This window comes from Podarcis bocagei (assembly GCF_964188305.1).
Source record: "Podarcis bocagei genome assembly, chromosome: 1".
Classification (NCBI taxonomy): domain Eukaryota; kingdom Metazoa; phylum Chordata; class Lepidosauria; order Squamata; family Lacertidae; genus Podarcis; species Podarcis bocagei.
The window spans coordinates 8,849,964-8,863,230 of record NC_138125.1 but is presented as its reverse complement, the minus strand read 5'-3'; the positions used below and the strand labels follow the sequence as shown (position 1 = coordinate 8,863,230).

General features: G+C 45.2%; 2 protein-coding genes across 6 annotated transcripts in view; one reads left to right on the top strand and one right to left on the bottom strand.

The window, feature by feature from the left end:
- CCDC175 (coiled-coil domain containing 175) overlaps positions 1-9,691 on the top strand; it is a 38,408-nt gene extending 28,717 nt beyond the window's left edge. For both annotated transcript variants that reach the window (XM_081191962.1, XM_081191963.1), the window contains exons 16-21: positions 1,036-1,188; positions 2,993-3,095; positions 5,051-5,094; positions 6,679-6,840; positions 7,751-7,871; positions 9,568-9,691. In XM_081191962.1, coding sequence (XP_081048088.1) covers positions 1,036-1,188; positions 2,993-3,095; positions 5,051-5,094; positions 6,679-6,840; positions 7,751-7,771 — 483 coding nt within the window. In that variant the 3' untranslated portion in view covers positions 7,772-7,871; positions 9,568-9,691. The remainder of the gene's footprint in view (positions 1-1,035; positions 1,189-2,992; positions 3,096-5,050; positions 5,095-6,678; positions 6,841-7,750; positions 7,872-9,567) is intronic.
- The window catches only part of JKAMP (JNK1/MAPK8 associated membrane protein), a 53,299-nt gene continuing 49,627 nt past the window's right edge, over positions 9,596-13,267 (bottom strand). For all 4 annotated transcript variants that reach the window (XM_081194051.1, XM_081194053.1, XM_081194050.1 and 1 more), the window contains 2 exons: positions 11,587-11,663; positions 9,596-10,211 (listed from right to left, as the gene is read on the bottom strand). In XM_081194051.1, coding sequence (XP_081050177.1) covers positions 9,993-10,211; positions 11,587-11,663 — 296 coding nt within the window. In that variant the 3' untranslated portion in view covers positions 9,596-9,992. The remainder of the gene's footprint in view (positions 10,212-11,586; positions 11,664-13,267) is intronic.

Here is a 13,267-nt window from a genome sequence, read left to right as displayed (position 1 = left end):
TTATTGTAATTGAAAATTAATAAAAAATATTATTAAAAAAAGACTGCCTTCCAACTTCTAGGCAGGGGTTGTGTGTGTGCGTATCAGTGATGGGCAGAATAACAAATTTGACATGAAATTTATACATTGCTAGATTGTAGGGGGGAAACAACCTACAGTAAAGGCGATTTACAAATGATAAAACTGTAAAGCCAGTAAAAAGATTACAACCCTAATTTAAAACATACAAAATATTTATGCAGTTTGTAGTATTTTACCTTTGTATAGTAGGCTTGTTCCTATAACCCCTCACACATCCCTTTCTGCCTTCCGTCCAGGCCGGCGAAAAGGGTTATCAGAGTTTAAGGACACATTCCAGCTGGCCACAAACACCCCAAGATGTGAAAGAGGGCCAGTGAGGGGTGTGGCTGGGGAGAATCCCAGGAGCCAATTAGAGAGGCCCAAGGTGTTGCTGGATAAATAACAGAGCAATCCAAACTCCCACCCGTTTGATGGGGTGCAGGTGCCCCTCCCTCAGGTGACCTCCATTGGTGGGGAAGTCCTGCTAGCAAAGAGCACCTGACCAAAAGGTGTGCAGGCAGAGAAGCTACCACCAGTGGGAGTTTCAGGAAGGGGCTGGACTGGTGTAGGATCTGATGGATCCTATGTAGACCCTGCTGCCATCATGTGACAACAGCGGGCAGAATCCAGGCCTCTTCTCGGTGCCAGCATGGGAGCTGTTGCAGCAAAAGGGTGTTTTTCCCTCCTGCCTTGGTTGGCACAAGCACTGGGGTGGTGCTTTTTGAGTTGACACTGGGCAGAATGGAAGCTGTATCAGGGGCGACTGCCCCATGGTGATACATTTGCACATGGAAACAATGGATGTCACAGCTAGAGTAGCACGAGCAGCAGCCCTGAACATAGGAAGAATTAGTGCCCTACTTTGTTTTCCTGCCTCCTCCCCATCCCTTTTATATAGTGTCTATTAGACTGTCAGTGCTCACTCACTAACTAACTAACTAACTAACTAACTAACTAACTATTCTTTCCTCACAGTCTCATGCAAAGAACGTAATAAAGACCAACAGGGAGAAAGCATTGCATCAGCTGCAAAGCTTCACACATTCTCTGAAGTACCTTGAGAGAGACATCTATGAGATTAATAGGAGGCTGTACATTTTGAACGGAGAAAACGACAGATTAAGAGCAGTGAGTATTCCGAGTCTGACTCTGGCACATAAAGCACCACAGCCCACACCCTCAGGAAGTGGAAGTTAACATATCACAGTAGCGTGACACACAAACCAATACAAGGACCAGGAAGAGCTTTGAAAAAGTTGTTTATTGGACTTCATTATTGCTTTTTGGATATTTTTGTTGTAGCGAGGAATGCATGTATTCTGGGTGCACCAAAACAGGAAGCTGCCAAACTGGGAAAAGTTGGCATTGTGCAGTTTGGTCTCTGCAAACCCTAGAAATGGTTGCCCCACTGCAGGAAGCCATTCTTAGGCGTTATTTTACCCTGCTGATCTTGCTCTGCCTGTTTGGCAGCTGCTGGCTGCAGGGAGAGTGTCATGCTCACTGTGGTTGCACATTTGACTGGGTTGTGGATTCCCAGTACAGTGATGGACCCCATTTGCTGCTCTCTCTTGCCTTTGGCCTCACTTTGTAATACACACACACACACACACACACACACACACACACACACACACACATATATATATATATATAAATTTATTCCCCTCTTTTTCTCTACCTCTGTACTCAGGATACATAGGTGCCTTAGGTGCCAACACACTTAGGAGCCTCTGTCATGCATTTGACACCATGGGCTTCCTGGCCCATGAAAATTTACTTGTTTGCCGTTCAGCTGCTATATGACCATTCACTGCATATGCACACCAAGATATCAGACCCTGATCTCTCCCAGCCCTTCTTGGAGATGCCAGAGATTGCATACAAACCACTGAACTATGACCCTTCCACACAGAACTTGGGGGGAGCTGCTATGCCTTTCCCCCTGAAATGTGGTCCACAAACCAAATCTCTGCCATCCCTCCATTTTCTTAAAAGTTTGTACATCACCAGCTGCCCCAGCCCAAGCTTCCTTCTTAAATCTCTTGAAGTTTACAGAGAATTTGCTGGTGTGGTTCTATCCGAGATAGCTTGGGGAAATTCAGTAATTATGCAAATTTTAAATATTCAGTCCTGCCCGTGGAATTCAGGTTTCCTTGGGGCAGAGTACACAAGGTGCAGATATGTGTGAAAGAGGCATATAGAAGTGAATGGAGAGATGTTATATTCACTGTAAATTTTGTATGTTTTCATCTGAACCTTCTTAGGTCACAGGAAATTTCTAAATAGAACCAGAATTGAAGGGGTAAACGTTGGGTGGTTTAACGAGTGCAAGGGTACTTTCAGGTACTTACAAGGACTCCAATCACAGGGCAGAGTATTAAACTCACAAAAATAAGCAGCACAGTAAAGCGTTAGGAATATAGGTTGTTATACCTTTTTAATCCCCTTCAGCTGTACGCAGCAGCTGACCTGTTTTTACCCCTCGTGCAATGAGCAGACTACACACTGTTAAGTAAGTTTAAAATTATTTACTTACAGATTCAAGGTCTCATTCCTGCATTGTTCCATGCAGCAGCAAGGATAACATAGGCAAAATACTCTTGTGTAGAAAATACAGAATATAGTTTCAAACATGTGTTTTAAGCTTGGGAGCAAGCCTAGACATGTCTTTTTCAGTGCAGAGAGAAAGGAAGAGCAAAAGGCTTCACTTCCTCCCTCTAGAGGGTGTGACCTAGCTGAGCCTATCTAGCAATACAACTCTGTGGTCCTTTACCACTTTGTGCACTAACTAGTCCTATGCCTGCTAGTTGTATTTGACTGCAATCTCCCACAAGAAAAACAAGATGTGACTTAAGAAGTGATAGGCTTGTTGTACATTATGAACAAGGACACGTCAGGTGCTGACACTCTGGGAACGTTTTTACCCCGGCAGGGCATTGCCTTTCTCAAAGAAGATATCTCTGAAATCGAAAGTGAGGCAAAACTCTTTCGGTCAGAGAGGCAAGAAACCCAGAAAGCTACAAAAGAGCTTCATGGTGAGTGGTGTGTGGCATGAAGTTGATTGCGGCAATACAAAAGCCCCGCATTGGAAGGTTGCTTCCAGACTGCTGCTGTTTTGCAGGTGGGAATCAATCACATACCTGCAGACTCAGGTCGCACAATTAAAGCGAATTTGGCACTCTTGCACAACAAACCTACTTAACCCCACCACCAAGGAAAAAACACCGCAAAGCATGGGGTAACCTTCGCTTGACGTAATATCCCTCTCTACAGACAAATCAGTATGAATTTTCAGTAAACTGGCCATCACACACCTCCGGCAATATGGGCCATGGCTGGCTTCACCAACAAGTTTTTTAGATCTGTGCCTTTATGGCTGCCTTTCCTCATGGCTGGTCCGCCATGCTGAGCAATCAAAACTGTCTTCTCTGAATTGTGTCTCCGAGCTGGTTCTCAGCCAGAATGTACACACTGCACTGAGTAGCCACAGACCCACGTATGCAGTGCTGCAGTATTGAGATTCTGGGGAAGGTCTATAGCCCAGGGGAGCAGAGCAGCTGCTTTTGATTCAGAAGGTCTCCGCCCATGGCATATGCAGAGAGGACTGGGGAAGGCTGCCCCCTTTTGAAAGCCTGGAGAACCATTCTCAGTGTAGAGAAAGGCCAGACGGACCAGTGCTCTGAGTGCAAGGCAGCTTCCTATTCCTGCGTTGCAGGAGGTTCACAGAATTGTAGAGTCGGAAGGGACCCCAAGGGTCATCTAGTCCAACCCCCCCCCCCAATGCAGAAATCTAGATGACCCTCAAGGTCCTTTCCAACTCTACATTTCTATGGTTCTAAGCTGCATTATCGCTGAAGACCAGGCTTCCTCAACCTTGGCCCTTCAGATGTGAGCCAATGTGGTGTAGTGGTTAAGAGCGGTAGACTTGTAATCTGGGGAACCGGGTTCGCGTCTCCGCTCCTCCACATGCAGCTGCTGGGTGACCTTGGGCCAGTCACACTTCTTTGAAGTCTCTCAGCCCCACTCACCTCACAGAGTGTTTGTTGTGGGGGAGGAAGGGAAAGGAGAATGTTAGCCGCTTTGAGACTCCTGAAGGGGAGTGAAAGGCGGCATATCAAATCCAAACTCCTCCTCCTCCTCCTCTTCTTCTTCTTCTTCTTCTTCTTCTTCTTCTTCTTCTTTGAGACTACAATTCCCATCAACCCTGACCAATGGTCCTGCTAGCTAGGGATCATGGCAGTTGTAGGCCAGAAACATCTGGAGGGCTGAGGCTGAGGAAGCCTGGCTGAAGACGATGCATGCCCAGGGGGATTCCTTGGGACTGCCGTAGATCAGCATTAAAGGCCAGGTGGAAACAGAGGTGCCAGCCAAGGGGGGAATCAGTGTGTATTCATGCACACACAGACATACAGAGAGGTATGTACGAATGATAAAAATATATCCAAATCTGCTCCCTGGATTGACACCCCATGTACAATACATAGGGCAGTTTTTTGTTTCGTTCTTGCATTTGCAGTGTTCCCATTATTGAGAGAGGAGAGTGCCAACAACCACAGTGGGATTCCTATTAGTAAGCTACCCAAGTTCAGAGGTGTAGGGCAGGTTGCTTTCTCCACAGAAACATCACCAGTGTAATTTCCCTTTCCCCTGCAGGAATAAGGGGTCACTTGCACTGGAGTGGGATTTAAACCTGCCCCTGCCACCAACCACTGGGACCAAACCCCCTCCTAGCTGTGGGTTTTCAGCGGTTAGATTGTGTTCTTAATGCTTTTGTTTATAACAGAAAGATATTTTATTAAGCTAACTGGCACTCTAGAAGCACCAGGTATCCAACGCTTTTGATAAAAGTATTTCATTTGGTCTCAGTTGCTGTCTGGATTTTCTCTTTCTATAGATAGTATAAAAATCACTTTTAAATGGAGCATTTTTAAAGTTTGGCTTTTTGGCAGACATTTCCCTAAACGGTCTAAAATGTCTTAATTTCTTTTAGGACTTTATGTCAAGAAGTGGATAAGGGACACCAAGCTTCAAAAGGTATGATGCAGTATTGGGTTAAGAACAGCTTTTGGGACACGATGCCCTGGGTTTTTCTCCTGTCTCATCCCCCTGGAAAGAGAGCAGCTTATACAGGATTGGCTGTCAGGCTGGAAAAAAGAAATATATATTGCAAATTGGACTTGAGTTGCATAACTAATATGCTTTTGACCACTTCTGCCTTAGCCCCTGGATGAAATAGCTCATGCAAGTATCTTGCTTTTGAAACTGCAGTTCCACTTGTACTTTTTAAAAAATGATTAAAATACAATACAATTGCATCTTACATGCATTTAACTTGCGCAATTTCAACTATTGAAGGTAGGATGGTTGAAATTTCGTGAGAAATCCATCAAGGTGGAGAGCTTAAAAGGTCTTTTTGCACCAGATCCGCTTGAGTTCCCCAGTGCGAAAACTGTTTTTCACGCTCCCAGCCTTGCTTGCTGGGCAAGGCTTACTTGATGTATGGGCTCTGGGAGGAGAAGTGATTCTCCCTGAGAGCCAGTGTGGTGTAGTGGTTAAGAGCGGTGGACTCGTAATCTGGTGAACCGGGTTCGCTTCCCCGCTCCTCCACATGCAGCTGCTGGGTGACCTTGGGCTAGTCACACTTCTCTGAAGTCTCTCAGCCCCACTCACCTCACAGAGTGTTTGTTATTGGGGAGGAAGGGAAAGGAGAATGTTAGCCACTTTGAGACTCCCTTAAGGTAGTGATAAAGCAGGATATCAAATCCAAACTCTTCTTCTCCTCTCCCCTTCACCTGCTAGCCTTAGGAGCAGCTCCAAAGCTTTGGGTATACATGATTTTTGTGTATATGCAGAACCTTTGGAACGTCCCACATTATATGTGATCGCACTGTAACAAAACTATACACAGTCGTACCTTGGAAGTCAAACAGCTTAGTTCCCGACCGTTGCAAACCCGGAAGTGACTGTTCCGGTTTGTGATCTATTTTTGGAAGCCGAACGTCCGACAGGGCTTCCGCGGCTTCCGATTGGCCGCAAGAGCTTCCTGCAGCCAATCAGAAGCCATGCTTTGGAAGTCGAACGGACTTCTGGGATGGATTCCATTCGATTTCCAAGGTACGACTGTAAACCGTTCAGCCCGGACACTGAGATCCAGCGCCGAAGACCTTCTGGCGGTTTCCTCATTGCGAGAAGTGAGGTTAAAGGGAACCAGACAGAGGGCTTTCTTGGTAGTGGCACCTGCCCTGTGGAACACCCTCCCTTCAGATGTGAAGGAAATAAGCAGATATCTTATCTTTAAAAGACATCTGAAGGCAGCCCTGTTCAGGGAAGTTTTTAATATTTAATTCTGTATTGTTTTTAACACTCGATTGGAAGCCGCCCAGAGTGGCTGGGGAAACTCAGCCAGATGGGCAGGGTATAAATAATAAATTATATTCTATATTATATTGCTGCCATCTCTGTAACACCTAAGTTACGGACAGATTTTCGATGGAAACAAGAGTTACACATTCGAATGTGGGTATTCAAGAAAAGAGGCTGGGGCAACCCTAACCAGCCTCTTGCAATAGAAAGTTTAACAGCCCAACTTGAAGGTGAGCCATCTTTCTTTCGCTGCAGTTTTTCTTGAGGTACCAGAAAGACGTCATGATTATTCTGGATGAGTATATAAGGAAACACAGGAAAAGGAACGACAAGCTTGACTATGTTTACGACGGGCTGCAGCTAAACTATATGGCAATGGAGTCTCTGTTAGAAAGCAGGTCGGACCTGGGTGACGAGGTAAGCTCACTCTGCAGTGGTGGCGCATTGGTTCAGTTCTACACAAAGGGCGGCTGAAACAGCAGAACTTACACTCCGTGAAGCAGATTCTTGGCAACAGAAATATACCACGCACAAGGCGGCTGGGGAAGATCTGGAACGATATAGTCTGGCAGCACTTACAATTTTCAGTAGCTCAAGACAGGTGCCATTTGTTGCAATGTACAGAAACCCTATCGGGACGCAGCTGGCGCTGTGGGTTAAACCACAGAGCCTAGGACTTGCTGATCAGAAGGTCGGTGGTTCAAATCCCCGCAGCGGGGTGAGCTCCCGTTGCTCGGTCCCTGCTCCTGCCAACCTAGCAGTTCGAAAGCCCGTCAAAGTGCAAGTAGATAAATAGGTACCACTCCGGCGGGAAGGTAAACGGCATTTCTGTGCGCTGCTCTGGTTCGCCTGAAGCGGCTTATTCATGCTGGCCACATGACCCGGAAGCTGTACGCCGGCTCCCTCGGCCAATAAAGCGAGATGAGCACCGCAACTCCAGTCGGCCACGACTGGACCTAATGGTCAAGGGTCCCTTTACCTTTACAGAAACCCTACATGAGACATTCAGGAGTCAAGCTGTATTTCCAGTAGGGCTTTATTCCGGTTGCAGTCTTGCATCATCATCAAGTAGTCTTCTTACATCCAGGAATCAGCACACACATACACGTACAGGGGAGAAGCCAGCGTGGGGGAGTCAACCATATCTCTTTATGCTGCTGAGTCAGCATTTCTGCTTAGCGGAGAGTGATAACTCTGATAGCCACAACAATCCAACACCGTTCTCTCTGTTCCCACTCCCTAATAAACTTGCTTAGAAAGGAAAAGGAAACACACAAAAAGTGCTTTAATTTTTCATTCTTTCTTTTTCTCCCTTTCTTTTTGCTAGTTGCAGGAATCTGAACAGTAATCACAAAGGCCCTGTGACCGCATATATCCTTCCTTCTTAGCCTACCTTTCCTGCAGCAGGAAGCCCAAGATTGACAGTACCTATTTGCGAATGGTCAGAGGTAGGGGGAACACATAATACAGGGATTGAAGATTTCAGGTTTCTCTACTGCAAAATTTGGATTACCTTGACACAGAATGTTAATTAAAAATAGTAATAGGTGGCTCTATAAGAGAACTTTTGCTCTGGCAAAGGTAAAACATTTATTCTGGGAAAGCAAGGTGCAAAACCTGGTAGGTGCTTGCAAGAGCATGATCTCCCACAAAAATGTTTCCTCTGCAAAATTGGCTGACGTGAATTGGGAGATTTTCCTAATCACGATTTAAATCACTAGTCCGTAAGACTTGATTTAAATCATCTTCTTTTTTTACAGAAAGACTCATTCTTGCTGGTATAATCTTAACATTTACAACCAGATGAAGGTTTCATTTTTGGAATAATAAATTTTCAGAGTAGTTTTTACAGTTATATCAAAAATTTCTGATTTGGTTATACTATTAGAAATACGTAGACCAATAATTATGAAATTATTGTCAGGTTTAATAAGTTTATGTTTGGACAAGTTTTCTGCTGTACTTTATGGAAAGGAGAAAAATAATCATTTCCTTAACAATTTAAACAATGTATTTAACTAAAACAATAACATTATAGCATATTGTCAGGGGTTCAGGAGCAGAGGCACAGGAAAGGGAGGAAACAGAGAGCGAGGGGGAGGAATCCGAAGGAAATATGAGCGATGACAGCGGCCCGAGATCTCCGAGTCTTTCCAGTGAATCGGAAGATTCACAGAAAGGGGCGCCAGTGGTCAGAACAAGGGGGGCGCCTAGGGGGACACACCAGGAAGAAGGGACCAGAGGAGACTCAGAGAGCAGCAGTTGGAAATCGGGACCAGCTTCCCCACCAGAGCACAGTAGGGGGGAGGGGTCGCAGGCATCGGGAGCTGGCGGCTCGCCGCAAGCGGGAAGGCAGGAGTTAGGATTGGCCACACCTCCATCGGGGAGCGAGGAAACGGTCAAGAGGAAGGTTGAAGGCTGCGCGCGTGCGCCAAGTTCAAATGCACAGGAAGGCGGCACAGTAAGCAGTCCGGATAGGGAGCCAGGTCCTAAAGCCCGCCGCAAAGAGGGAGCAGAGTCCGGGGGGTCGGCGTCAGAAGAGTCCAGGAAGGAAGAGACCACGGGGGTAGAGGGACCCAGAGGAGGAGGGAAAGACGGAAGAGGTGGAGTAAGGCTAGAGTATTAAGTTGGTGTACAGGAGGCGGAGACTCAGACGGAGCTTCGCCGGTCTAGCTTCTAAGACGGAGAGCTGCACGCTGCGGCTTGAAAATGGAACTTGTAACTCAATAAAGACTTTTGTACAGTAATACCGGCTAGCGTGGTCCTCTGTGAGCTGGGACCTGGAAGCAGCTCTGACACATATGTATCCATGTTTGTTCACTGATGTGATCAAACATTTTTTTTAAAATAAAAAAAAACCTTTAACTGAGTTTTAGTACACATGAAAAACTTAAACAAATCCTTATTTCCTGATGAATAGCCTTTAGACTATAGTGTAACATAAATAGAAGATTATCTTTAAAAAGATTCCCCCCCCAAAAGCATTTTATTTTAAAAATGCGATTGAAATAAAAAAATCTGATTTAAATTAAAAAACTGATTTTTAAAAAATAATTTTTATCCACCCTGCATCAAAGTGTTGCTACAAACAGATATTAATAAAAATAATAACAACTGCATTGTTCTCCCAAACCTCTTATCTAGAAATGAAGAGACTGCAAGAGCTGTGGACTGAAGTCGGAACACTGAGCTTTATTCTTCTACATATCATTCTTCAAAGACGCGATAAAATACTGCACTCAGAAATAAAAGTTACACTGTTTCCAGATACACTGTACAAAATGTTTCACGTTCGCACAGCAAGGGCAAATAATAAACATATTTACAGGGGACGGGCCTTGATCCTTCACCAATGGGTGGCTGATGGAACACTTCTAAGGCATTACATGCACAGGTGCATCCAGATGTTGCTTAGGAGGATAGAATCGAGCTGATGTGGGGGGACTAAGCCTTGATCCTAAAGAAACTTTACCTGAAAGCTGGCTGATAAGAGAACTGACAGCTTCCTATAAGAGGGGAACGATGGCTGGGCCCCAGAGAACCTCAGCCTACAGCGCTGGATTCTTGGCTCAACGTCCATTTGCTCCATCGGAGAGTATCCGCGAAGGATCCGTGTACTTTGCAGTAAGCAAGTAAAATAGAGCAGGTGCCGGCACCAAAGCCAGCAGGGGCAAGTCTTGGTGGACGTTGTTCAGCTTGGAGATGGAGATGATCCCGTAGGCGTGCAGGAGCCAGTGGCTGAACAGAACAATGAGCCTTTTCTTCCTGACAAGGAGATCCTTGAAAGTCTGGCAAAACAGGAGACAAGATGTTGCCGTTAGTTTTCACACAGACGTCGTCTGAGGCTAATGCAGAGATTTCAGAAAGGGGCAGAATGAAATCAAGGTGCCTTCTGAAGCCTCTCCTTTTATCTTGTCTCTTGGTGGAGAGAGTTATCTGAACTAAGCCGTTCTTAGTTTCCCTCTTTATCATATTTTTGGGAGAGCTCTGAGGAAGGGAATGGCACAATTGCAGGTGCCACATAATACCCCGTTCCACATTTGTAATAACTTGGTCTTTTCGTGTGGTAGCGCCTACACTTTGGAACTCCCTGCCATTCACATCAGGCAGGCCCTTTCACTGTGCTCCTTTTGGCACCTGCTAAAAATATTTTTGTCCAGACAAGCCTGCCCACATCTTTAGAACGTTGGCACAAGTTTTAATCCACTGCTATTTCAACTTTTAAAAAGTTTTAAATCTTAATTAATTTTTCATACTGATTATTTTATTTTATCTTTTTCCGTGAACTGCTTTGAGGGTTTTCTTTTGACAATCAAGGGGTGTACAAATTTTATGAAACAAACAACCCCCTAACTGGAAAGGCAGGAGAGGGTCCACTGTTCATTACTCTCTCTGAAGGAGGGGAAGCAGGCACACACATTCGCCAATACCAACCCATCCTCTTTAGCACTAACAGTTGCTGCTCTCCTTTAAAAGAAGCCACTTAGCAGTTGCAGCAGTTACAGATGCCTTTGCTTAAGCCCTTTTCCATAGCAGCATCCTGCTGGTGGAATGCTCATTCCTCAAGAGACCCACCTGATAGCAACCCTGTTTTCATTTTGGCACCATGTGTAAGATTATTATTTTGTCGTTCACTCTTTATTTGCATTTGCTGTTTTAACAATTGGTGCAACCCCACCCAGAAATCCTTGGCTAAAGATTAAAATAGTCGGGCGACATCAGGCAGGGAACAGCTTCTTTGAAAAGCCAGGCAATAGTACTGACGAGGAAGGATTCTTATGCAATAACTATGGCTGCGTTTCCTCCTGACTGTATGAGATGGTAACCAGCTAGTTCGTAAGCCTCTCCTGATATACTGACTGTTCAGAATGCTGATCAGAGCCCCCCCCCCCCAATCTAAACAAGAAGACAGGTTATCTCCCTCTCTGGTGTAGAACGTGTGAACAAAGACTTTAGCTGTCTCAGGCTTTTGAAGATAAAACAATTAAAGAATGGCAGGATAGACCTCTTTGCCAACCCAGGGCAGGGGTGGGAGAGCGGAATCCCCGGAATAGGAATTTCAATCACTTATTGCTGACCATTTCCTCTGTTTTCCATTTTCTCCCTTCATTGTAGGTCACTTTTTAAAAAGTATATATTTTTAAATGAAACTGTTTTACTTACATCTACTTCGGAAGCTGACAGATACACAACCAGGGTGACGAGAGATAACACTATGATGATATAAGGGAAAGCATAGTCTGGAAGAAAACAGTTGTACATTACATTGACACACCAACACAATTTTACCGCACCAGTCATGCAGAAGCTATAAATAGTTGTTATGGGGTGCAATCCTGAGCATGCCTACTCAAAAGCAAGTCCCACTGAGTTCTCTCAGCCTGACTTTACCCAGTGCCAGAGTGGGGGCAAAGGTTGGATAGAAATAATAAAATTCTGTATCCTTGTAGTAACCAAAAGTGAGTGGTATGGGGGACTTCCGGGGTGGCGCCATCAGCAATGGCGGACTCCCTCTGAACCGGAGGGACCAGCTCCGCGCGAAACGGGTCTTTTCCGCTGTGGCGAAGCGGGGACCCTTTCAGAAATCACAGGCGGATGAAGCCTGTGACCGTGGGACTCGGCGGGCACCTTTAGCGCCCCCCCAACTCGCAAAGGAACCCACTAACGGGCTCCGAAACAAAGAGGGGGAAGTGGCGCGGTGCTGTGAGTCAACTGCTATTTCCGTGGAGCGAAGCCGCACAGCCGTTGCCAGAGAGCGCTGCCTTTTTCCTGGGACAATTTGGCATTTAAAGTAATCACCCGTGAGTACTCAAATATTGAACAATTGGACTTCAAATAAGAACTGGTGATTAGAAAGGAATTGGACTTAAAAATTTATCTTAATTTGGCACTGAAACGAGAAGGTCTAAACAGGAAGTCAGCCTTCTGTTTCCTTGTAGTCAGAAGAAAGCAAAGACAATGTAAACTAGAGCTTTGAAAATTACTTTTAAACTATTGGTTTTTCACCATTTAAAATTGTTGAACCCCCCTTCGGTAGCAGGAGAAGAAGGGGGATCTTTTTGGACTGTTTAAACCTGCAGAAGTGAGTTTAAAGTAAAGTAACTTTCCACCGTCCTGACCCTGGAGCGGGGTGTCAGAATTGACGTTTTGAAGCTCATTGACCAGAGACAAATGTTTTTGACAGATAGTTAAAAGAAGAGTAACATTGTGATTCCATTGTTTCTTTTCGCATTTTAAAGGAACTAATATTGACAAAATATCTAAAAAGAAACTTTGTTGCTATTGTCCGTAAAAGAAAGAACAACCAGAAGTTCCCCCCCTAGAGGGGAACTGTGAAATTGTAACCAATTCTAGGGAGCTTGCAGCTGCCACAGAATACAACCGTGGGAAAAGGACTTGTGACCTTGCAGGACAGTGTTATCAGAAGCACTGTTGGGTGCTTTCTCTAAAATAATTGGATATTGGATAAGTTAAGTCAGAAGGCGGATTTGATGACTAATGCGGCCAGAACATTTGAACAGGTAGTGGGAAATTATATGGAGCCCACCCAGGAACTTAAACAGGAGTGTGTCCTGACAGAGCAGATGATAGAAGAGGATGTTGCAGAATCTTGGGCGCCAGAGATGGAGGGACTTTTGGCCCAGCAGGAAAATGAGCTTTTGGATTCGACAAATGAACTTGGAAAAAACCAGATTTGGAAAGACAAAGTTTGGATTGATTTGGAAATGGGGGGGGGGGGTTGGACTGACCCCCCTATGCAGGGATGTTTGGACTTTCCGAGTCTGGCAATGGGCCGTCAGAAGTTTGGAGCTGTTGGGACTTTCAATCTTGGAGGGAATTTGAA